The sequence below is a fragment of the Camelus dromedarius genome, chromosome 8, assembly GCF_036321535.1.
Source record: "Camelus dromedarius isolate mCamDro1 chromosome 8, mCamDro1.pat, whole genome shotgun sequence".
In the NCBI taxonomy this organism is placed as follows: Eukaryota; Metazoa; Chordata; class Mammalia; order Artiodactyla; family Camelidae; genus Camelus; species Camelus dromedarius.
In genome coordinates, this window is record NC_087443.1 from 3,179,590 (window position 1) to 3,204,064 (window position 24,475).

At 53.8% G+C, this 24,475-nt stretch overlaps 2 protein-coding genes and 1 pseudogene across 10 annotated transcripts in view; 2 read left to right on the plus strand and 1 right to left on the minus strand.

Annotated features, from left to right (window-relative positions):
- Positions 1–9,228, plus strand: part of B3GALNT2 (beta-1,3-N-acetylgalactosaminyltransferase 2) — a 50,819-nt gene extending 41,591 nt beyond the window's left edge. For 4 of the 7 annotated variants that reach the window (XM_064487848.1, XM_064487849.1, XM_064487846.1 and 1 more), the window contains 5 exons: positions 514–697; positions 2,314–2,439; positions 3,023–3,182; positions 3,769–3,825; positions 5,407–6,435. In XM_064487848.1, the coding sequence (XP_064343918.1) occupies positions 514–697; positions 2,314–2,439; positions 3,023–3,182; positions 3,769–3,825; positions 5,407–5,541 (662 nt within the window). In that variant the 3' untranslated portion in view covers positions 5,542–6,435. Of the gene's footprint in view, positions 1–513; positions 698–2,313; positions 2,440–3,022; positions 3,183–3,768; positions 3,826–5,406; positions 6,436–6,676; positions 6,815–7,812 lie in introns of those variants that run through there. The other 3 variants (XR_010381807.1, XM_064487845.1, XM_064487844.1) reach the window with 3 other exon arrangements.
- The window catches only part of TBCE (tubulin folding cofactor E), a 72,162-nt gene continuing 54,270 nt past the window's right edge, over positions 6,584–24,475 (minus strand). Inside the window, exons 5-17 of one of the 3 annotated variants that reach the window (XM_031460817.2) lie at positions 22,014–22,102; positions 17,152–17,251; positions 15,768–15,870; positions 14,607–14,683; positions 13,356–13,451; positions 12,775–12,839; positions 12,623–12,687; positions 12,154–12,306; positions 11,632–11,785; positions 10,352–10,420; positions 9,769–9,828; positions 7,043–7,134; positions 6,584–6,871 (exon numbers count right to left, since the gene is read on the minus strand). In XM_031460817.2, the coding sequence (XP_031316677.2) occupies positions 6,779–6,871; positions 7,043–7,134; positions 9,769–9,828; positions 10,352–10,420; positions 11,632–11,785; positions 12,154–12,306; positions 12,623–12,687; positions 12,775–12,839; positions 13,356–13,451; positions 14,607–14,683; positions 15,768–15,870; positions 17,152–17,251; positions 22,014–22,102 (1,216 nt within the window). In that variant the 3' untranslated portion in view covers positions 6,584–6,778. Of the gene's footprint in view, positions 6,872–7,042; positions 7,135–9,768; positions 9,829–10,351; positions 10,421–11,083; positions 11,205–11,631; positions 11,786–12,153; positions 12,307–12,622; positions 12,688–12,774; positions 12,840–13,355; positions 13,452–14,606; positions 14,684–15,767; positions 15,871–17,151; positions 17,252–22,013; positions 22,161–24,475 lie in introns of those variants that run through there. The other 2 variants (XM_064487843.1, XR_010381806.1) reach the window with 2 other exon arrangements.
- LOC105088829 (eukaryotic translation initiation factor 1-like) lies at positions 20,801–21,294 on the plus strand (annotated as a pseudogene).

Genomic DNA, 24,475 nt, shown 5'->3' on the forward strand with positions numbered 1-24,475 from the left:
GGTACTTTGTCATTTATAATTTGTGGTATCATATGTATGTTTCAGTTGACAAGATTCTTTTTCTCGCTCAGCATTGGTTTTCGGTGCCATCGCTGTTCATATGTGAGATGGGGTTAGGTTTTTTACCTGCTGTGTTTCCCTCACGTAAACGTACCACAGGGTAGCCCTTGTCTCTGGGCGTTTAGGCCGGTTCCATTTTCCTGCTGTCAGTAACGCTGCTGCAGTAAGTGTCCTTGTGAGCATGGCACACACAGCGTCTAGGGCCACATCTGCACGTGGACTTAACACGTCGCCCAGCACGCCTTCAGCCCAGCCTAGCAAGGAGCTGCGCAGTCGCTCTCCAGAGGGAGCGTGCCCGTTTGTCCTCGCGCTAGCCACGTGCCCAGTTCCCGTGTCCCTGCCTCCCGGAGCTGGACAGCTGTACTTCTGCTGGGTATTAGTGCACAGCGTGTTGTAAGTTCTGAGTCTTAAGTTTGCTATAGCATTTTTCTCCAACTCTCTTCTCCTTTTCAGAAGGTGAAGCTCTCTTAAAAAACCTTCATTCTCGCCCCCGAAGACTCCTTGACCACATAAGTAATCTTCAGGAAGAGGACGCCTTGCTGAAGGAGGAGAGCCACCTCCATGGTGACATTGTCTTCGTGGACGTCATCGACACTTATCGGAACGTCCCTGCGAAGTTACTGAACTTCTATCGATGGTAGGTGCTGCTTTATTGTTCTTCTGATGTAGAAAGAATTCATCGACATCAAGCCACTGAGATTTTTTTTTAAAAAACAAAGCTAAGAGCACTGACCACCTGGGCTGTGATCTGTTGGATCCTGGTTCTTTGTGTGGACTGATCTAAAAGGCTGCCATTTTCTTGCTCAGGTTGGCGGGTCCACAGTGTGAATGACACTAGTCTATCAAAAACAAATGAGGCAGAAATTTATTCACTTTGAGTCATTCCCGCTGGCAGTAGCTGTCTCAGGCCCACATGGGACGAAAATCAGCGAGTGTGAAAACAGCCCGCTGTTGCCCAGTCACCCCCACCCCCGTCCCCCATTTAGTCACTGGCTCTCAGGCTCCTGGCCCGAGTCTGTTCATCTGAGCATCCACAGCCAACTTCTCTCTCCTCCACCCACTTACTCTGCCCGCTCTAACCCGGAATGCTTATGCAAGATGAAATTCCTCAGCCCTCAGACACGTCACACCGTCACTTCCTGACCCTCCCAGGCATGTCGGGTCGCAGGTGTAACGCCTACCTTTGTAATAATGCCAACAACAACATAAGTAACAGTAACTGTTACTCACTGGATACTTACTTGTTAATGTTACTGAGCTCCTCTAGGGCCCTACCATTTGCTGTCCACCCTGACAGCAGAACTGAAATCTGCTTCTCTGTCCAGACCAAACCTATAAAGTATGTTTACATCTCTGCCTTTGGCTTTTTTTTTTAAATTATCAGTGAGCTTGTTTCCTGGGACCCGATTCCCAGCAGCCCATCCCTATCTGCCCTCCACACCATAAAGGAGACCTTCATTATTCACTCATCTTGCATCAGTCAACTCATCAGTGGCCCCACTGCCTTTATCACAAAAGTTTATTTCTTATTAGCATTATGCTGTTAATTGAAATGAACTTTAGAAACATAGGGTTATGCTTTTTGTTGTGGACTTGTAAATTCACCATTTTGTGACTTAATGAAACTTTCTCCAGATTTCTTTAATTCATATTTCTGTCATCCGACTGGTTCCCTAGCAAGAGTCTGGGTTTTTAAACAAAGAGGCCCAGGGACTGGCAATGGGAAATGAAGGAGTCAGTTTTGTCTCTGGTTGCCACTGTATATTTTTTTTATGTCTAGATAAATGGAATCACTCTCTTGTGCCTTCCAGAAGGTCATTTGTAGTAGCTGAATTGCTAGAAACCGTTTCCAAGGGAAAATGCATTTCAGTGTGTTAACTCAACTTTGTAAAAACCATGAACTGAGTCTCACACGAACAGCAGCACAGACCCATCTTGCTGTTCCGCAGCTCTCTGTGTGAGCCGGGGGACGCCTGTCCCCTCATCCTGAGAACACCAGGCCCAGTTCACGTCTCTCAGATGTGCTTAAGATTTTATGTTCCACTAAGCCAGATCTTCAGTGTTTTTTCCCTTTATACCTTCTAAAACCGGCACGGCTGCTCAGTGGAGACAAAGTGAGGCCTGCAGCTGGGCGCAGCAGTGTCCTGTTATCGCAGGCGTTCCCGACCCTGGAGGAACAGAAGCTGCTCTTGTCAGTGTGCCTTTGTCTCCTTGCAGGGACGCACTGACTCTCATCCCCCTTTTCGCCAACAGGACTGTGGAAACAACCGACTTCGATTTGTTGCTGAAGACAGATGATGACTGTTACATAGACTTAGAAGCCGTTTTTAACAGAATTGCCCTCAAGAATCTGGACGGGCCTAATTTTTGGTGGGGAAAGTAAGTTGAACCTTGTGAGGCCGCTGGCGTTCATCTCCTGTCCCTGACCAAGTGTCACTTAGAATGAAATGTAGACATCGTTTTCCATAAGAAAATGTTGAGATAGAAGTGTCCCTATCTGGCTCACTGTGTTTTACTCATCTGCAGTTAGAGGAGGGAAAACACTCTTAAATGGAAATCCTCCAGCTAACGTGTGTGGAGGAAACTGGCTTCTGTCCTCCTGCCTGACGAGTAAGTGCTGCTCAAATTAGAAGCGGCTGGGCTGAAGTTCTGCATGAGAATAAACTTGTGACCCGCTTCTGAAGCCGTTTTATGTCTCTGTAGGAATGCAGTATGGACTGGTGATTCATTTTTTAATTTTTTTTAATGTCCGGACACAAGATGATTCAGAAACTCGACAGCGGGGACTCTGAATTTAACATACTGGTCTTGCGTGTAAACCACCACTAGAAAGAGAGTTCCCTAGAACATACCCTCCCCTCCCCCCGCCGGGCGTTCCTCTGTAGTGACGACTCAGGACTCGGGCGCCTAGTGGTGGACGTGTCAGGACAGCCCCGAGAAGCCAGCTTACTCTGAATCTCAGTTTCAGGCTGAACTGGGCGGTTGACCGAACCGGGAAGTGGCAGGAGCTGGAGTACCCCAGCCCCGTGTACCCCGCCTTCGCGTGCGGGTCGGGGTACGTGATCTCCAAGGACATCGTCCACTGGCTGGCCAGCAACTCGGGGCGCTTGAAGACCTACCAGGTAAGGGCGGGGTACGACCCACGAGTGTGCTCCTCCAGGAAGTCCTGTCTGGCCCGTATCCCGCCCCTGGACCCAGAGCCGTCTGCCCTGGGGAGAAGCCTGTTACTCTTTCTGCAGGAACCAGCCTCAAAGGCCCAGGATACACTCCTGTCCCTCAAATCCTAGCTCTAAATTCTATTCCTGAACCCTCTTCGAGCCCGCTTATTTTGTCTTCAGCTACATGGAAAGGTCCGGTCCCTGGAGGGGTGTGAGGCTGGAGGTTAAGCTTCCTTCTCTGCCGATTCTGCTGACAGTGTCGGCAATGGCTGCCTGTCCTCCGACCTGAGCTTCTCCCGCTGCTCGAGGCGGACTCGGGTCCACGGGAGGGGCTGGTGACACGCGTGGTCTGAGCTCACTGTGGTGTGCGCACTGTGTGGAACGCCCAGTAGCGTTTACTCTGTGTCAGTGCTCACGCACACTTGGCATCTCATTTTAGGGTAATCACCAGCCAGAACAGAAAGTTTACTTACGGGATGGGTGTGGCACTGCCCTTCCAGATGAAACCACATTGACATTCTTGCATCTTAAACCTGACGGGCACGTGTAGGGTGAAGACGTGAGCATGGGCATCTGGATGGCGGCCATCGGACCTAAACGGTACCAGGTGAGCACGTCTGCGCGGGGCTGGGCTCAGGCTCCGGGGAGTTCAGGCAGCCAGGTTTCCCTGTCATAGCCTGGGCGACAACCGGGCAGGAAAGAGCTGCTGGCATCAGAACTGGTCTCTCAGTTGGCTTCACAGTGAGCCGCCTCGGTCTCACGTAACATTTTTCTGAGTTTAAAACTAAAGGAAATGTTTTGAATGGAAAGTCCCCTACCCACAAAGAAGAATTCAGTTTTTTAGATTTCATCAGAAATTCTTTGCAGCTTTAAAACGTAAAGAATCAGCTGACTTTAGATTCCAGCAGTGAGCGGGTCCAGGAGCTCTTCAGCTCTTCCGACTGATGCAGGTAAAACACTTGGATAACATACTGTGAGGTGTCTTTTAAAATTCACTGGTAACTGAGCCAGGGAAAAGAGGAACGTGCCGAGACCAGAGGTGGCGCCTTGGGAAGGTGGCAAGCACAGGGCTGGCCTCCGCCTGAGAGGTTTCTGCTGATTCTCCAGCTCTGACTGCAGCGTCGGGCGGGGAGCAGCAGCGAACCTGGGCGAGCGCTCCTGCTCCAGGCCCTCCATGGCAATTCCCGATGAGCGCCGTCACTCTGGGTCCGATGGCTCTGACGGCTGTGGTCGGTGCAGAGCCGTCCCTGCAGACCGCTGCTCACCGAGCTCATTTCCTGGTGTGTTGACTTTATACTGTCACCTCCTGTTCCTGGAAGCTGTGTGTTCTCGGGGTGCAGGCCGCAGAGGACCGCCACTTTGGGTGCTGTGCTCCTAAGGGCGTCACAGTATGTGCATTTCTGCTTGGGACTCCCGGGGCTGCAGGACGCGCCTCCCACCGCAGGCCCCCGAGTCCAGACACCCACCCAAGCCGGGGTCAGGGCTGAGACACAGACCAGCCTCCTCTGCACAGCTTTGTTTTTAGTCCTCGTGGAGTGGCTCGGCCGCAGGGGCACAGCTCCCAGGAGGCAGCGCTGGTCAGGTCCCCAGCATGGCCTCAGCACCGCGTCGTCTTCAGGGCCCAGCCGACCCCAAGGCCGCACCCTCTCCAGTCCCTCTCCTTCCCCGCTCCCGGTCAGCCACGCTTTAGAAGGGCCTGTTTTACGACAGCCCCCATTTTTGTGTTCTCGATGGATCCGTGCGCTGCCATCCTGTAGGCCATGGAGTGGGAGGTCGGCTGGTGGGGAGCACACAGGCCCAGGCATCCAGCAAGCCTGGTATGGTCCCTCCTTGGCTCAGTTTACCAGCTTAACGTCACTGTGACTCTGAGCAAGTGTAATCTTAGTTCAGTTTCTCACTTGTAAAAAGGAAACTCCCCAGCTCACAGGCTCCTGGGGCAGCACTGTGAGCACTCCCTCCGACCAGCTGCTCTCGCACCGCGGCTTGGCCACCTTCAGCAGCGAACGTGAGACTCCATTTGTGGTTTCCAAGCGTCCTCTTCACTGGACTCCCTGGGCGAGCTCCTACCGCGCCCCAGGCCGTCTCTGCAGTGACCCCCGTCTCCCCTGGGCCATGGGGTGGCTGGGATGCGCTGTCTGTCCGCAGCGGGGCCGTGCAGCACCCAGGTCAGCCTGCTGTTTCTCACCAGGACGGCCTGTGGCTGTGCGAGAAGACGTGCGAGCCAGGGATGCTGTCGTCCCCGCAGTACTCCCCGCGGGAGCTGGCCACGCTGTGGGAGTTGAAGGAGTCAGGCGGGGACCCCTGCCAGTGCGCGGCCAGGTGACGGCACCCACGCTCTCCAGCTGAGGTTTGGTCTTTCAGGACGGTTCTGCTGGCACTTTGCTGGAACCAGCGTGGTACTTCCTAACATTTGCACAAAAGTTCCTTTTTAAAAATAAACGAATACTGTAGCATAAGAAAAATGTTACTTACATATTGGAAGACGCTTTGAAAAAATACCAAATTGTTTATAAAAAGATAATATTTCTAAACCCCAGTGTATCATTTCTGGTTAGTAATGTATTACCTGTTGTTTTTGGTTAAAATTCGGCTTGATTCAGAAATCTTTAGTAACTTGAAGTTTGACTTTCCACCAGGATTGCAGACTAGCTCTGTAGAGCGTAATTAGAATAATTAAGGGCCAAAAAGAACTCACAGAAATGCTCTGTGATCTGTGTCACTTACACCAAAATTTGGGGTTTCTGGAAGTCATGGCAGATTTTGTGGCTCTGAATGAAGTGGGCAGCTTGAGACGGAGCCAGTGTAACTCTCAGTTCCGGGCCTGGTGAAGTTTTAAAGTTCATTTATGAAGTGGACAAATAGCACCCAAGTTTCCCCAAGATCAGTTACTGCTCCCAGTGAAGCAATTGCTGACGTGTCGTAAGTAAAATCCAGTACTCGCGGGGTTTTAGTGCCACAGGAAAGGCTGTTTCTCAGCTGAAAGAATTCGTTTTGCTTCCTTCCGGCGTTGCCTGCTGTTTGCCTGTTCTCAGTGACGGCCCGTCAGGGCTGGGCACGTTCTGCAGAACCAGCTTAGGTGCACCTGGGGAGAAGCAGGATGTGCGGCCTGTCGGCGCTGGGAACAGCGGCGCCGAGGGAGGCCCAGCGCTCCCGCAGCACAGGGGCTGCGCCTGCTGGCGCTGAAGGGACGTTGCCCAGACCACTGCCCAGTCACCGCGCGACCTTTACAGCTGTCGCGTCAACAGAGGGTTCCACTAAAACTGCTCTTAGGACAGCCATTAGACTAGAGAGGTTCTATTTAGTATTTAAACCTTCACATCATGAAAGTCATGAACAATAAAATAAATATGAAACAAAGTCAGAAAATCATAGCGGGGGCAGAGGCTTTATTACTGCTGTTACGTACAAGCCTAGAAATGGTCTCTTCCCTCTGAAGACACGAGCTGTTCTCTACTCAGGGCACGCCGTAAAGCCTCCGACAGCACGGCCCGTAAGCCGTTCATTTCCCAGGAGCCCAGCCACCACGAACGGCCTCACCTCTGAGGTTTATCAGCTGGCTGTTACCATCGCACTAACAGACAGTCTCCGTTTTCCACAGAATAAAACTGTAATGACTGTTGGTCATTTTCTAGTTCAATCTCCCTGCCCGGCATCTAAAATTAGAACAGACAGGGGGTGATTAAGACAGATGTGACCCAGCCTGCTCCGTGCCCTCCCCCCAAGCACAGACGTGTGGTTCCACTTCGAGCGCGTGGGCAGAGGTGGCGCTCAACAGCACGGCACGCCGGGGACCCACTGACTGCATGTTCTGCGGGGCAACTTACTTTGGGGCTTTCGTAGGACAGGAGCAGCTTTGCCACGGGGACCTTGAGGAGACGCGACAGAAAGCCTTTCACCTTCTGGATGGTCATGGATTCTGTCAAGGAAAGGAGCCCATCAGTTCTCTCAAGTGACAGCTCCCTGTCAGTCCGGCTCACGTGACAAGCCTGCAGTTGTCACCACAGCTGTCAGTTCGCTTCACAGATCTTGGTGTCACACCACTCGGTGGGAGGTGGGGCCGACATTTGACCTAAGTGCCCTTGGACACTGCATTTTCACACCCTTTCAGTGGTGGTTACTAGTTCCTCAATCTGGATAAACCAGAAATCCCCTTCGCAGCGCAGAGGGGTAAATGTGAGTGAAGTCATTAAGTCTCTGTGACTTCTGACTTGTGAGTTACTGAGAGGACGTCTCAGTCTCTGGCCCTCGTCTCCTCTGTGCAGTGAAGGGTGGACTGATGACCCACACGCCCCTCCAGCGCCACCATCTGTCACCATCACAGTGTGAGCGCACTCTGCACGTGGAGCGGCACCTAACGACTGGTGCTTTGGTTTGTTCAGAAAACGCTATGAACTTCTTTCCAAAGATGGTACTCGTAAATACTGGCTATTTTGATTAAGAGAAATGTAGTTTCTTTGAAGCTTTAGCTGGAGGTACAGCAGTAGTGCAGTGTTCCTACAAATGTCACGTGTTCAAGTATTTTTCTATCAAAAATCATTTTTCTAAAACCTGTTTTTATGCCAACTTGTGATAATAAATGTTACCTTTATTTTAGAATAAAACTGGCCTGTTTCTGTGTGTGTGTTGAGTGACGACACTTAGACACGTCACGGCAGTTAACCTCACTTGCTCTGCTGTGTGAACACGTGACAGGCAGCCCTGCCCTTTCAGAAGCTGTCGGGGACCGGCTCTCCTCATCCTGGGACGAGGGTTAGCTCTCCCAGAACTGACGCAGCCATCCTCCCACAGGTAAATATTTAGATTGTGTTTATTTTTTCACTACAAGTGCTGCGAGGCATTTTGGTCACAGTGCGTATGTGTTTCAGACGTTTTATACCAGTTCCCACGTGACTTTACAGAAAGGGGATACTGGATTTCATGCCAGCCTCACATGACTGTCTTGTTTTTGCTAATCTGATGAGCAAAAAAATGATGTTGCAGGATTTTTACATTTATCACTTTGTAAAGGTTAGTTATCTTTGTGGTTTGGTATTTACAGCACATGCCCTCAGAATGATGGTAAGAACATCTGCAGAACACAGGACTCGGGCTCTGAAGGTGAAGCGCAGCTGTTACATGGAAGTCCTCTGGGAATGCTAACCTGCCAGTTGGCCCCGAGGTGACAGGCTCAGGTGCGCCCGCAGGCGACTGACTCTCAGAAGCACCTGCCGCGGTCAGACGCACGCGGTCAGACGCACGGGGCAGGAGGGGAGGGGCAGTCACGGTCACGGTCACCGTCAGCCAGGGCCACGACCCCTCACCACCGGCCACAGTCCCTGCCTGGGGGCTCAGGGCCTTCCCAGAGTGGCCCCGGAAAGGAAAGCCTGACAGATCTAATGAGAACCTTCCCCAGCAGCGTCTGGAGGGGAGGACAGGTACAGAGATGTCCACAGCCAGCCACCCACACAAGAAGCTCTGGGCCCTCTCACCTGCCCGGCCCCAGGGCTGCCTTTCCTGACAGTCAAGTTTAAAAGCAAGGAAAGGGGAACCGCTAATTTTAATTTGTCATTATGCAACAGCAGCAAATTCCACATCAGAGGAATAGCAACTGGATTGCTAGTAAGTAAAACGGAGTAATGCTGGTAACTGGTACGGAACGATGCTGTCAATCATGGGCACAACCCAAGCCTTCCACAAGCAGGACTGTGATGAGTTTGTGTTACATGATAAAATGAATTTAAAAATCAGTGTGCATTCACGGCACAGACAGGCAAACAGAAAGGTGTTTCACCTGAGTCGTTTACGGTGTGAGAGGCATCTTATTTCTTCAAATCCTTGCTATGCTAAATTTCAGCTGTTTATATTTTTGTATTTGTGAATCAAGTTTAATTTTGAGATTCACGGTGTACTAAAGATTCAGACTGTAATTTTTCTTTTCAGTGCAAATTTAGGGTAAGTTATGTTGATCTAATTTGTTGACATAAAAGTACTTATTTTCCAAATAAAATGAATTCAGTTCGAGTAGCATCAAGATTTAAAGTTCTGAAGTTTTTTCCAGGAAAACCAGCTCAGTGCTTCCATGAGGAGTCAGCACCCAGGAGCTGTCTGTGCAGGGCCCCTGGCTGGCGAGGAGCAGGCATCATGCCACCAAGCCACAAATGCCCGCCCCTCACAACGCAGCGCCCTGGGGCTGCCTCCTGTTTCACGAAGGGAGAGCCAGACAGACCGCAAGCCCAGGGCGCCCATCTCCCTGGCCGAGAAACCCCCAGAGCAACAACGGAGGAACTAGACAGCCGGGGGCACAGAGAGGCCTGGAACCCAGGGCTGGGCGCACGCAGGGGCCACCCGGGGCTTCCGATCCTAACAGGGCTGTTTCCCAGACAAGCTGAAAACTTACGGGCGACCTGAGCTTTCAGGGAGAGTGACGTTCGCACGATCGACTGCATTTTAGGACGTGAGAGACTAGCAAAAAGCCGTAAGCTGCCTAAGTCCACATTCACACGCGACGCAGTTTCCCTCCTGGCAACGCGCACGGTTCCGAAGCACACAGGGGCGGCAGACTTCTCCTTACCTGGCAGGGGCTTCTCTACGACTTCCTGATCAAGTTCATTAGGACATTTTATCTTCAGGGCTTGAAAGAAAAAAGGAAGAGACTGAGTGAGCCCTGTGCTGTAAGGATTAAGTTACACGCAGGGACGCTGCTCTGGGGCAGCCGGGTTCGGTGCCCAGGACGGGCGGGAGGCCTGGCGCTGAACGTGCTTTCTCTTCGGGCTTCGCTGAGGCACCAGCACCAGCACCAGCACCAGTGTGGCTGGGCCGACGTTCTGCCGCCTCCCCTTCTCCCTTTACTACTGCCTTCTGGACAATTCATCCAGGTTTTCAAGTGCAAGAACACTCACATTTCCAAATCACAGCTCAGTTCCCTACTCGGCTAGTTCCCGCATTTATCACACTAGTCAGTGAGCTACAAGCATGGGAACTTGCTAAAATGTTGAACCGAGGAACGTAAACGTATCTGAGAATCCATCGTTTGTGTGAAAACTGAAGTTCTCGTTTCAGGGCGTCCTGAAGAGAAACAAGCCACCACCAGGTCATCCCTGTGGCTCAGCCCTTGGGGACTCGGTACTAAAGGGCTGTGAACGTGAGATTCTTACTTAGTAGCTGGTTTTTGAGCCGAAATGGCTGTTGCGTTTTGAGCTCCCCATCCTCAGGTGCACCGTATTCTGTGGAAAAAGAGATAAAAGGAGGAAATAAACCCAAAGCCCCCTGCGGAGAGAAGCGCGCAGGTAAGTGTCAGCACGGCCCTCTCCTTTCCCAGATGGACCCGCGGCAGTGGGGACGCAAACCTGGGGCCTGCTCGCTCCCTGTCACTCAGTTACTTCGTTTATTTTGGAGGGATGGACGGCAGCCGCCTCCTAGAGTCCTCCTCGGCACCTGTGTCCCCCGTCCAGGGACACCGCCCACCAGCTGCACTGCACCTCCAAATACTTCAAACTGCGATTCTCAGTTTCACCTTTGGTAATGGCTCCCTCTCTCCCCGGGTCATGGGATGCCTTCCCCGGGTGCAGCCACCGCGCAGGAAAGCCGTGCCTTCTGCTCCAGCCGGGGCTGGGCCCGGGGTGACTTGGGTGTAAATATGCCCGCACTGCTCTGTCCTGAGCAGGGAGACCCTGGGCCCTGCCTGCCGGGCTGCTTTATTTAGGAGCTCCCTTCCCCACCAGCAGTGACAGAAGTCACCCGCAGTGACTGAGACCAGGAGCCTCAGGGCCCCACTGCAAAGCGCTTCCCACAGGCAGCTTTTCTTCCTCAAAGATAACGCTCCAGCCAGACGCGTTTACATGGGAGCCTCTCACATTAGGAGACAAATAAAAAAGAAAAGCACATACAAGGGAAATTCGGAATATAATGAAGTCAAAACAAAATGGCGAGTCCACCAGGGACAGAGGAGCGGGCACTGGGCACACGGGCGCCAGGACAGCACTTGACTTTCAGGAACAGTAAAATTACCTGGGGGGCACAAAGAAACACCAAAGCCTCGGTTCCACCCTCAGTGCTCTTCATGTCCAAACCCCCCGGGGTGGGGGTCGCCGGAGAACCCCTGCCCCTCCTGACCGGTGGTCCCCACCTCCTGGGACCCGGCGGGCCTGCTCAGAGCCGCCGGCCCCCACCCCCTCACCCCCGGTGCCAGGCTCTCCCTGCCAGGCGCCCCGGGGCTCCCAGCTCCCCGCGGGGGAGGCCGCTGATCGTCTTCCCTCCAGGCCACTGCCTCATTAAGTCCCTGCTCCCACCGGGCTGCAGAGCCCAGGAAGGGGCCTCTCGCCCACCGAGACGAGCGAGAAGCCCCCACCCCGAGAGAAGCGACAACGCGGGGACCCGCTGGGGGGCCCGAGGAAGCCGCGCGGCCAGGGCCCTGGCGACGGTGACGAGGACTCACTGCGGCAGAGGAGCTGGTACCGGGGGTGAGCAGCCAGGAAGTCCGCGCTCGGCCGGTCCCGGTCCGGGTCCTGGTGGCCGCCGGCCGCCTTCCATTCAGCCCCGAACGCCTTCCGGTAGTCGAGCTCCGCCCCGCGCCTCTCCTCGGGCTCAACCTGCGCGGGGAAGCGCTGCTGTGACGCTGTCCCCACCCCCGCCCCGCCCCCGCGGAGGGGAGCCACACCGGGGGGGGGGGGGGCGACGTCCTTTCTAACAGTGACAGGATCCAGGAGTTACTCAAAGAGAAGACGGGACGGGTTTCGGGCGCACCCGCCTTCACACGGGTCCCCGCCGCGGGCGCAGGTCTCGCGAGGCCGGCCACCGAGGAGGCACCCGTGCCCTTCCCGGCCTCAGACAGCAGTCCACAGGGACGCTGCGCCCCGCAGTCCGAGGGAGCGGGGCAGCCCCTCAAGGGGCCACGGCGACAAGGACAGGCCAGCTCTGGGGCTCCCCGGGCCCCACGCAGCCCGCCCGTCCCGCTCACCGCGCACTTGTTGAGGGTTCGGAGCTGACCGACCCTGGCGATGATGTGCTGGCGGGTGGTCTGCGCGTCTCTGCCGCGCTCGGTCAGGGGGTTCCTGGCGCACGACAGGGCGTGCAGGCTCGGCAACTTGTCCAGCTCACTGATAACCGACCACTGCCACCCGGCCAGAGAGGACACACGGAAAGAAACACGTTTCAGGCAGGCTTTCCAGATGATCTGGACCAGCGGCAGCAACGCCCAGGCCCCCGCTGCCCCGGAGCCCGGGACGTCCCCTGCAGCCAGCGCCCCGGGGGCCGTGAAAGCCACCGACGGGCTGCGTACGTGCGAGCGAGGGTTCTGGGGTTGGCATGAGGGGTTTCACCCTGAGGAAGCATCTCTCTTTCAATTTAAAATACTCTTGAATAGAAGGAGCTTACAAACCCCCATGAGAGTGGACAACCAGGTCTGGCCATTCTGAAGGAGCCCTTACGTGTGATATCTGATTGTCATTTAGAACGAGGTACTGCAAGGACGGGAACATGGACGTCTTGCACCCTAGAAAAAGGAGGACTCAGTCACACAGTGGACGGGAAGCAAGCTCAAGCACGGGGCAGGGCGGGGTTACTTAATCATCTCATGTACCAATTCCAGCATCCGGAAAATGTATGGAAGAAATCCCAATGTCAGAAAGGATGAGCTGCTCTAATCTGAAATTTAAAAGGTCAGATTTGGTTACACAGAACAAGGTAAAACGCTATGAGCTATCACCCAGACTGGCTTGTCAAGTTTCTTCCTACACCCCAGGCTTTCGTCCCATGTGCAGTGCTTAGAAACCAGGAAGTCCCGCGTGGGGCATGGGGCATGGGGCGTGGACTCTGCCACTTTCTGATGATTCCGCGATCATCAAACAGTTCCTGTGTCTCCTGCTGCGCCAGGGGCTAAGCGGGTCTCAGGGAGGAAAGAGACACAGTCTCGCTTCCCAAAGCTTAAGGAAGGCAGACTTGATTTTAGCCCTGGCGCCAAATTCTTCAGTTATCCAGTACAGACAGAGACATGGTTCACAAGTCAATTATCCCAACGAATTCAAGTAAAAACCTCCCCAAGGGAATGACTCAGGTTGGGAATTCCACCACCATCATACTTCCACTCAGAAAGTACATACAGCATATGATCCACTGACTAAGATGTTACTAAACACTATGAGAACAGGCAGCTTAGATTACCTGGGCAGATGTGCTATTAGAAGCAGCTGGTTTTCATCAATTAATTGATTAGAGGAAAGGTCTAGTACCTTGACCGTCTGCAGAACATCCACGGGCCTGTATGGAAAACAACATTTTTCAACATAACCTCTTTATTGTGGTCAAAGATATAGCCTTAAAATACCTGCCACTTGGTGTTAAGGAGGGGCTGGGGGTGGGAGGCAGGTGTGTGATTCGCCTCTAAAAGGGCAGCGGACGGGGTGCTGGTGGTGAAGGGCGTGTTCTGTACTCAACTGGACCAGTCTCAGGTCCGGGCCGTGACACTGGACCACACCTCTGCAGGATGTTACCAGCGGGGCACATGGTAACAGGTACACATGATCTCTGGGTATCACTTCTCATAACTGCATGAGAATCTAAAATTACCTCAAAATTAAACTTTTTAAAAACCTGCATTTGCCTGTATAATACATAAAATCACTCTGAACAGTAAAATTTCATTATTTTGAATCCTTTGAGAACATGTAAGTTTGACCACATTTATTTTACATAGTAATTTAATGATACCAACCAAAGAGGAAGATGAGGCAACAACATATTTAATTTACCAAAGAAAATGGGCTTTTTATATATAAAGTTGTCCCTCAGTATCCATGGGGGATTAGTTCCTGGACCCTTGCGGACGCCAAATTCTGAGGACGCTCCAGTCCCTTACATAAAGTGACACAGTATTTGCATCCAACCTCCACACATCCCCCGTGTGTGGATGCCTTTAGGTCATCTCCAGAGCACTGACAATACCCAATGCAACGTAAATGCTCTGTGAGTGGTGCCAGTGCACCACAAATTCAAGTTTTACTTTTAGGAACTTTCTGGAATTTTCCCCCCAAATATTTTCCATCTGCAGCTGGCTGACTGTGGTTGACTGTGGATACGGAGACAACGCTAATTTAAACTCCATCATTTAATCCTTGTAGCATTTCCTACAGAACTTCCATTTAGAAATAGAAGTTAAACATATTTATGTAAAACTGATACGATTCATGTCCTCAAAAACATTTAATTCAAGGCTTTCGCTCTGATGGGGTTTCCTTAATTAGAACCTCTTAGTGAAGTTTGAGTTGACATTGATTTGCGAAGGCAATACATAATGAGCATTTTTCTAATCCTTATTTGCAAATCCTTCTAAAATTTACTGAGGTATGATGAGACCATTTGCTTATTCAGAAGGACTGAAGGGTGACAGACGCATAGACGTAAAACCCTGGTTACCTTTCTGAAATGACGATATCGTTGGACTCAAGGTACAGCTTCTCCAGGACTGGCCACCCAGAGGCACAGCGGAGCACCTGGGGGGAAAACAAGTCAGGGTGAAGCGGCCTCGCTGGTCCTTTCCCTGTGTGTGTATTTCTAGACCCTCCATGCGAGCTCAGTTCAGTCCGTTTTAGAAATGAAGTGCCTCTGGCCGTTGTGTTGCAGAACCTCGGGGCCAGTGGTGCTTGTGGACAGGTGACAGAATGAACAACTTCCAGGGCTGGGCTTCAGTGACACGGGAGCAGGTACCCTGTGCACTCGGAACCCACCGAGGCAGGAGTCAGCCCACGCTCAGGTGAATCCCGACCTGGACAAAGCGGCACTGGAGGTGGTGGCCTAGCACCTTCTTATTGGATGTAGTCTGTTGGACCAAAGAAAGGAAACTGATGCTAAACCCCCTCCTCAATCCTCAGTGCCAGCCTGGTTTTATGGAGAATATTACTAACAGGACAAGATTTCTCAACGAGTCCAATGTTCTCACTTGACCATAACTGGCATCTCCACTGCCCGAGTTTCCAGGGGCCCCTCCTGTCCGGGGAGGGAGGAGCTCTTGAGGAAGGAGCCGTAAGGAAATCAGGCAGCCGCAGCAGCAAGTCCCAGATGGACGACTGCTGGGACAGACCTGTCTGCACTTGGCTGGAAACTGGGATGTCCTGGGGTGTGAGGTCAGTTACCCCGACAGAACACGGCAGTTCTGACTCCGAGGCCTGGAGGCTGCCAGGCGGGGGCACTCACGTCCACTCAGGACCCGGCCACCCACCACAAGTGGTGCCTTCCTGGGTGGACTGCGAGCGAGAGCAGGCGGCAGGGCCCACCCTGGGCTCGGCCTCACCCTAGGGACCCTGGCGGGGAGCGGGGCGGCCAGAAGCGTCTGGCCCACGTCTGCTGCACACACGGCGGAGGAAGAGGCTCGGGAGGCACAGAACCGCCCGAGGGGCCCCGGGCTCCACCCGCAGCCACCAGGACTGGCTGCCTCCTTCCTGGAGAGCAGCCTGCAGAGCCCTGTTATCTGGGTAATGAGGTGGTTAAAACAAAGCCACCGCTGTGCTTCAATCCCCTGGTAAACCAAGAGCCTGAAACTGCTCGTTACTGGCTAATAAAGCAAAGAAATACAGTTACCTGAGCCCAGGTTATCCCCGTCCGGTTCAGGACCAGCTCATTCAGTGCAGAGAACGTTCCGGATGGAGGTGGTGAGCCAGAGGGAAATGTCAGTTTATTTTCACTGTGTGGAAAAAGAGACACAAAGTGCTCACTGCCGAAGGTGCGCCCAACTCACACAGTCACCGGGAGTCTGCGATTTACTATGCAGAGCTTGGTTTGTCTCAACTTTTAAACGCAATTAAATTAAAAACAAAGTTAGTCAGGACCATCTAACTTCTTGTTTGTTTTTGGGGCCAAGGTCATTAGATTGACTGACTGATCGACTGAATGGAGGGCCTGAGGACCGAACCCAGGCCCCCGTGCATGCTGAGCATGTGCTCTGCCCCTGAGCTGACCCTCCCCCGAAGACTACTTAATTTTTGACATTAACAACACACAATTTTCTGACGCCTGGCGTGGGCACACAGGGTTGGGGCAGCTCCGGCAGCCCCTGTCAGGGCACCCCGCCCGATGAGCTGCAGGCAGGACGCCGTGATGAGAAGCCGCACCCTCAGCAGTCTGACCGCTGGGCTGGACCGGGGGCTGGAATTTGGCTTCTGAGCAGGGTCCGCCCTTCTGCCATCAGGACAGACGAGATAAACCACTGCCCTGGAGGTGCTCTCTCAAGTCCTAACCTCAGAAGGCGTCCGCGGCTTGACAGTCATTTTGAAAGATGCCGCCACTTTGGCACACGAGCCCTTAGCCCCACAAGAGGCAGCACCACGGGCCCACGCACACTTGGCTGTTTGGACGCGGGGCTCCTTCAGGCCCGCGCACCTGCTCCCTGGACGTGCCTGAGCTGGAGCCGACTCCCCTGTACGTGTCAGAGGTGGCTCAGGGGCAGAAGGGGAGGCCTGGCGCAGCCCCTGCAAAGTGAGGGTCTGAGATCAAAGCTAACCAGATGTTCAAGAAGGCCGGGAACACTGTGACCTCAGTGAAACCCGGAGCTCCATGAAAAATCCTCACCAGAGCCGAATTCGGCAGCCGCTGGTGAGACCGCTCACCCCTAAAGCAGGTACCTGCCAGGAGCTGCAGGATGGAGCAGCTCTCCTCCCCAGGTAAGCATCAGGGTCCCCGCGTGGTCCATCTTTTAAGGTTAGGCTTATAAGAACCAGGAAGACCTTCCAGTTCAATATGTCAACCTCCCCACCTCCCTGATCAAAAGTAAAGCACACTCCCCATTAATCACCTTGTGGGACCACCTGAAAAACCATAACAAAGAATAAGTTAAACTTACCTTCAACTAAGCCACTCCCCTCCTCCCGCCCCATGCCCCACCTCATCCCTACAGAGATGCCAAGAGGGAGCAGGAGAGATCAGGACTTTTATCTGAGGTGACAATCAGGCCACTGCGAGTTCATACCTGAGGTTAAGAACTTCCAGGCGTCTGAGCTGGTCGGCAATTGCTACGACTTCATCCCATGATGACAGTAGATTTTTTGACAAATCTATGCTTCTAATATCTAAATGCACATGTTAAGAAACAGTAACACACAAAGATTCATAAAAGATGTAATACTGGTTACCTCTTAGTTCTAGAACATGGAATTTTTAACTTTTCATTTCTACCCTCTACTCTGCTTGAAATTCTTCCCCGAGCACATATATTAAGTCATCTAACCCCTTTAAATCATCCAACTATTCACCTAGAAACTAAAAAGTTCATTGTCACATGCTGCAAACTTGGGACAAACATCGACAATCCAATAAGTAAGAACCAAACATCCTAACACTAAACCAGAGAGAGGGCAGAGACAACAGTGCTGGGGGCGCTGACATACTCAGCACAGAGGGTGCATCGCAGGCCGTGGTCCCACATGGACACAACACTGTCCTCCCTCCGGGCACCAGGGGGGGCTCTGCCCCGCACGGATCCCCACATGCTGAGCGCGCCTCCGGGGGACAACGGGGTGACCTGGACAAACGTTGGAACGTGCTCAGGATGGCTTGGAATCAGGGTCTCCCGTGGCCTGGGTGGGCTTAGTGGCACCAGTGTCCCTGGCACAGGACTGCACAGAGGGAGACCAGCAGGACAGAGAAAGGCTGACGTGAGGTGGGGAGACATGGCAGTGGCATCAAGGAAGGGCCGAGCCTGGTAGAACCCCAGGCAGAGAGAAGCCTGGGGCAGGACAGGGCTGAGGGAGAGTCTCCACCCTCCTCTGATGTGTGTGGGAACTGCTCCTCTCATGCACCAATTCAGCAAATAACTCCATGAGCACATGCACCCCAGGTGTGCCAGACACAGACCCGTTCTCAGAGCAAGAAGGCAGGGCCTGCAGCCCAGGGTGGGGGGGCATGGAGGACCACCTTCTCCATGAGGTGACATTGGAGCAGAGAACTAGAGGGGACGAGGGGCTGCCACCGTGGAGAAGAGCATCCAGGCAGAGGGAAGGATGGTGCAAAGGCCCTGAGGTCACGACGGCTTGGCTGCAGCAGGGATGGCAGACTCAGGGTGCCTGGGGCGCTGGAGATGAGGCCCCAGAGGCTGGGCCAGGGCACAGAGGGCCTTGGAGGACCCACACTGCCTGTATTAGTCCCTGCCTGAGACAGGACCAAGGGTGGGCGCTGACCGAGACCCTCGGAAGGAGGCTCTGTGGCTTGTCGGGGAGCAGGCTGCAGGACCACAGAGATAGCAGAAAGGGGCCGGGAGGGGCTGGGACCAGACCGCAGTGCTAGCGGGCGGGTGAAGTGCCAGGCTGCGTCTCCCGATGAGGAAGCGGGGCTGGGGGGCTTGCGGATGGATTTAGATGGGAGACGTAGGGAAAAAAGAAGGGTTAAGTTACCTGCCCAGTCCCTGGCCCAGGCCACGGGAGGTGCCCTTTACTGACACAGGGAAGACCACAGATGAGCAGGGCTGTGGGGACTTCACGTGAGTTCTGGTGTGTTAAATTCGAGATGACACCCAAACAGAAGTCTCAGGTACACGGTGGGGAGACAAGCCTGGGAGGGGATGGGACTGGGCCAGGAGCCAGAGCGCAGGAGCCCAGCGTCTGCAGGCAGCACGTGTCTCCCTGGGAGTGAGTGTGAACAGAGGAGACAGGGTCGGAGGTCTGGGCTGGGCGCTCCCACCTCTGCAAGACAGACTGGGGGGAGGTGGCCAGGGAGGGAGTGAGCGAACCCCGTCCCAGGCCCTCTGTGCAGATCAACAAGTGCGAACTTAAACCCAGATCAGCTTCAGTTCTAAACTCATTTTCTTACGCCCCATGATGCAGCGGAGGGTCTTTGCACATAAAACACGGAGAAAGTAGCTTCTGATAAAAACGGCGTTATCACTGGACAGACCTGGTTGGAAAGGAGAGGACGTAGGCGGTACCGATCAGAACGCTCTACACGTGGCAGGAAGGCGGGAGGGAAGGCGGCGGAACCCGCAGGAAGGGACGGTCTCAGCCGTCCAGAACCAGAGCTGGGCGGCTCCAGGCGGTGGGGAACGGGGCCTGAAAGCTACCGCTGGTTTCCGCGTTTTTAGCCGGTTCCGAGGCTCTCAAGGACACGGGGCACAGGAGGGTCAGGAGATAAGCCCAGAGCCCGGGGACAGAACTCTGATGCGGAGTGACGCGCAGGGGCGGGGACGGCAGAGAACAGCGGGGTTTCGGGCTACAACCGCCTGAGCTTCCGCCACGAGTGGACCGGCTCCCTCTTGAGGTCGGGTCTGGGGAGGGTCGACGAGCTGCGAGCGCCGGCCGGCGATGCGGGTCCTGGGCCCCCTCGGGCTCCTGCTCCAGCGGCCTGGGCACACGCCCGCTCTCGGGGTCCCCGACGGTCGGAGCAGCGGGCCCGGAGTCCCTGGGGCGCAGCCCCTCGTGCGCCCCTCCCCAGCCCCGCGCGTCCGCACCCGCCCCGCATGCCCACCAGCCCTGCTCACCCGGGGCCACCCGGTCTCGAAAGGGTTTAAGTCCACTCACTCACGCCCTCCACTGCGGAGGCTGGAATCACACACATTTCTACTGGTCCGCAAGGAGCACAGGGACCACCGCCGCCTGACATCCACGCGGAACCACCCAGCAGCTGCGAATGCAGTGCCCCCCCGACACACAGGCACACCGTCCAGGGAGTTCTTGCGCCGGTGGGCACGTGCTCTTCCTGAAGTTCAGAGCCAACTGGTGAAGCAGCTGCTCCCGATCTGAGCCCTCAGACCCAACCTGACCCACTGAGGTCGGCTGCACGGGCACTGACTTCAGTCCCCGCGAAAGCAATGACCTCCAAGAGAGATGAGCCCCACAATGGTGACCGGATTAAATACACAGGCAGCACTTCAACTTTGGGCAAGAATTCAATCAGGAAGCGCGAGACATTCGTCACTGGGTCTGCAAATATCCACCACTACTTGATTATCTCCCGAAACCCCATTTCTTCAAGTCTTGGGGGATGCTCTTATCCGGCAAGAACAGGCTGAACCAGCACACTGCTGACAACTCCACCAGCCACACGGCCAAGTTCCCAAACCCCTCTGCTGACCAGATCGCTCCTGATGTGTGGGAAATCAGCTTTGAACCGGCCCAATTTCCAATCTTCTGACATCACTGAGGAGGCAGCCAGAATACAGAATGCTCCTGAAGGCTCTGGGGCACTCTGCTCCTGACCAGGCTCGATTCCAAACCCACGTCAACACCCTCGACTTGGCCGCCTCTCCTACAGAGGAAACGCGCACATCTGGGGCCAAGGTGGGGAGGGGGCTGTTCACAGGTCCCAACAGACCCCACCCCCGCCAAGGCCCAAGGGACCTGCATCTCTGCTCTAGTCCCTGTCACCACAAAGGAGCAACTGTCGAGGTAGTTAGAAATATTCTCTTTACTTGAGAAACCTGATTATAAGCTATCTTTTGCATAAATTATTATGTAGCTACTAGGTCAACTTAGGGAACTGGAAGATGATCTTTTAAAGTCAGAGAAAGTTTGCCCCAGTCACTGAGCCACGGCCGAGGACTCCCCTGCAAGCCCCCTCCCGCCCTGACACCCCGTCCCCCCGCCCACCTTCCGCAGCCCGTTTCCACCAAGGAAAAGGAATTGTACTGCATGTCCGCCGTCCAGAACTCCACTCTTTTGACCCCTTTGCTGATGCAAGTATGGGTGAGGATCTGCTTCCTGCTGGCACTGAAGATTATATCCATATGAGAATTCAACAGAGAAACAGCAGGAAAACCCTTAACACTGTCCAAGGGATCGCTGATGATTACGATAAAAGCAAACTAGTGAACGCGTTTAAGAAGAAACTTGCCTGCAATGGTACTGTAATCAAGCATCCAGAGTATGGAGAAGGGTGACCAGCACAAGAACATATGGCAGCTCCTTGCAGAGACTGGACTGGCTAAGGACGACCAGCTGAAGGTTCATGGGTTTTAAGTGCCTTTGGCTTGTTGAAGCTTAAGTGCAGATTTCCTTGCAATGAGTAGATTTTCCCTTCTGTCCCTTGTTACAAGTTTAAAACCCTCACAGCCTGTATAATATAACCATTTGGGGTCTGCTTTTAACTTGGACTAGTGTAACTCCTTCATGCAATAAACTAAAAAGAGCCCTAAATAAATATATAAATAATAAAATTAGAAAAAGTTTATCTGATTTGCCACTGGTTTTTTGGGCTTTCTTAGGACTGCAGCCCAGGAGACACAGAGCCAAGAAGCACTTGAATGAATCGTGTTCCACCAGACTACAAAATGGGGCAAGTGTATTGGGAATTTTTTCTTTTAAACGTACCACCTCTATTTTTAGCTGTGGGCATAAGACTACATAGACAGTAAAAAACAAAAAAACACGCTGATGAGAGAAGGCGCAGGTAAGAAGGCCTGCTTTGAGGGACCATAACAAACCGCTTTCAGCCACACGGACAGGAGCCCAGGGACCATCCAGGACGCCAGGACGCCAGGACGCCAGCGCCTCCATCCCTCCCGGGCAGCTTGCTTCCCACAGGTCGTCTGCCGAGCCCCGGGCACACCGTCTGTGCTCCAGGCAGGGGGTGGAAAGGCAGTGGACAGGGCGCGCGCCCGCCACATCTGTCCCCCTCGAAGCGCCCACTTGACATCTCACTGGCCAGGGCAAGTCACACGGCCTCACCTGAAAGCAAGGGGTCTGGGAAGGCAATCATTTAGCTGGGCGGTGACTACCCAGGGGAGAGCGAGTCCCTGTGAGGAAGCAGTCAGGAGAGCGGGCACTGTGGAGGCGACCAGGGACACCTGGCCCAAGTGTCACACCTGGTCAGGCCCCAGTGACAAGCTCTCATCGGAAAGGATACTAGGGCAGGCGGCGGCAATTCCTCCTCGGTCCCCAGCACCGTTTACTGCGCAGTTCCTCAGGGACACTTCTTGCAACTTGCTCAGCTGACTGCGTGAAAAACACATAGTTCACATGTATGCAGAAACACGCAGGCTCTCCAGCGGCCCTTCAAAAAATTCAGGTGTTTCAGACATTAGGAGAAGCCGCAAAAAATAAGAAATCCAGTACCCACCACTCAACTTTAGAAATAAAGCATTACTAAGAAAAGAGAAAATAGAAAAAGAGAAAGCCAGCCAGCAAGCATCGCGAACATCGCAAACCCAAGCGGCGTCCCCGGCGTCCCCTCCCACCGCTCCGCCCCGCGCGCCCTCCGCCCCCGCGGGAAGCACCGCGCCACGGCTGGCTGGCGTCTACTTCGTGCTCAGCATTTCTTAGTAGCTTTACTACCTATGTCCATGGCCCTCAACAATCACGGTATTTTCGCACACTCTGAAGCCTGCCGTGAACAGGGCCTGCCGCACCTGCAGCTGACGTCCCCCCTCTGCGGTACCCTGTCCGCGGCGGACACGCGCGCTCCAGCGGCCGACCGCACACCGTGGAACAAAGGCAGTTCCTTTACTGACTCCTCTGGTGATCCAGGGGTGACTCCCAGCAGTGCCGTCTGGACTCGCGTGGGAAAGCCTCTCCAGGGATGCATCTGGAGAGCATGCGTGTCTTCAGCTTTTTTAGACCCTCCCAGAAGCCACTTCTGAAGTGGAGAATCTGTGTCTCCTACTCATTAAAAGGGCCCACGCGTTACAGCGCTGAAGAGTGTCTAGAACACAGCATCTGGAGCCAGGCCGCCTGGGTTCCAATCCCGACTCCACCCTCCAGCCCTGGGTGAGCTGACCTCCCTGAGCCTCAGATTGCACATGTGTGCACCTGGGCTCCCGGCACACAGCAGTCACACGTAAGCAAACCGAGTGTCCACCGACCGATGAACAGACATAAAGTGTGGTAAATCCACACACAACAGAGTCTTACTCAGCCCTAAGAAGGAAGGAAAGTCTGACACACGCTACATCCGTGACCCTTGAGGACGCTATGCTAAGGGATATAAGCCAGTCACAAAAGCACAAACGACTGCACTTATAGGAGGTACTGAGGTGGGTGTCAACCCCACAGGTCAGAAGTAGCACCGTGATCGCCAGGCTGGGGGAGAAGAGATGTGGAGGTGATGGTTTACGGCGACAGCGGTTCACTTTGGGGAGATGAGAAGGCTCTGGAGAGGGACGGTGGGGACGGCTGCACCACACTGGGGACGTACCCATCGCTACAGACCTGCACACTTGAAAATGCTTAAAAGGTACGTCTGGTGTTACGTATATTCCACAAGTTTTCAACGCTATGATAACAGTGAGCTCATATCTGCGACACCCTCAATACTGCCTGACATGTAGTAAATCATTTGATAAATATTTATAAAAATAAACATAAAACTGACAACCTTTGGGGGGAAGACTAAGATGACCAGGCAGGGCAGGAGCTGCGACGGCCATCAGAACCAAGCAGAGGCTCCCGAACTTTCTCAGTTCACGGGGCCCTTCACGGGTCAGTAATTTTTTCATGGTGCCAAGGCCAAAAGGAACACCTCACGGTTCCATTTAGTATGCAGTCAGGGCCAAACAATCTAGCGATGATTTCTGTCCTGGCAACTTCTTGTCTGTTGAGCACTGCGCAACTTCCCAAACCCTAGAATCAGACTGGCCCCACCACCTCCGTTTCCTGTGCCATGGTGATTTTCAGGAGAAACTTTCTTTCAGCACAGGAATCGCCAAAAAGCCCAGCTGTGCAGGGACATGACACCCTGAAAGGAACAGTAGTAGGAAGATCATGAAACTGAACTACCTCCAACTAGCAGTTTGCATCACGTCCAACACGTGTCAGTTTCCCTCCAAAATTAAAAACACCCCGCTGCACCCCTGCAACAGCCCACTGCACCCCTGCAACAGCCTGCTGCACCCCTGCAGCGCCCGCTGCACCCCTGCAGTGCCCAGAAACCTTGGTACAAAGCTTAGGGATTGGGTCTCAATACAGCCACCACTCCAGAGCCACAGCCACCTCCAAAGAGAAACGGATTTCAGCGCTCCCCACCACTCTCACAGCTTAGGCACGACTTTGTAAGCGAGGAAACCGTGGCTCAGAAACCGTAAGGAACTAGCTGTAACTGCTGTTGGAGCCAGAAAGTGGCTTAGCTGACATCTGGACCCAGCCTGACGGACTCTAGTATTTCTTTCCAAGAAGGACACTAGCTCATTATTGACGATGATGTTCAAGCAGGAAGTCCTTCACCAGAAAACTCCATGAACTACCGGCTGTTCATAAACTAGGGGAGGAAAATCTGTTGCAATTTGTTAATATTCACAGATCCCATGGTGTTCTCTGAGAGAGATTAACCGGCTAGGGAGAAAAACAAAGTGCCTCTTTTGGGGGAAAAAGATA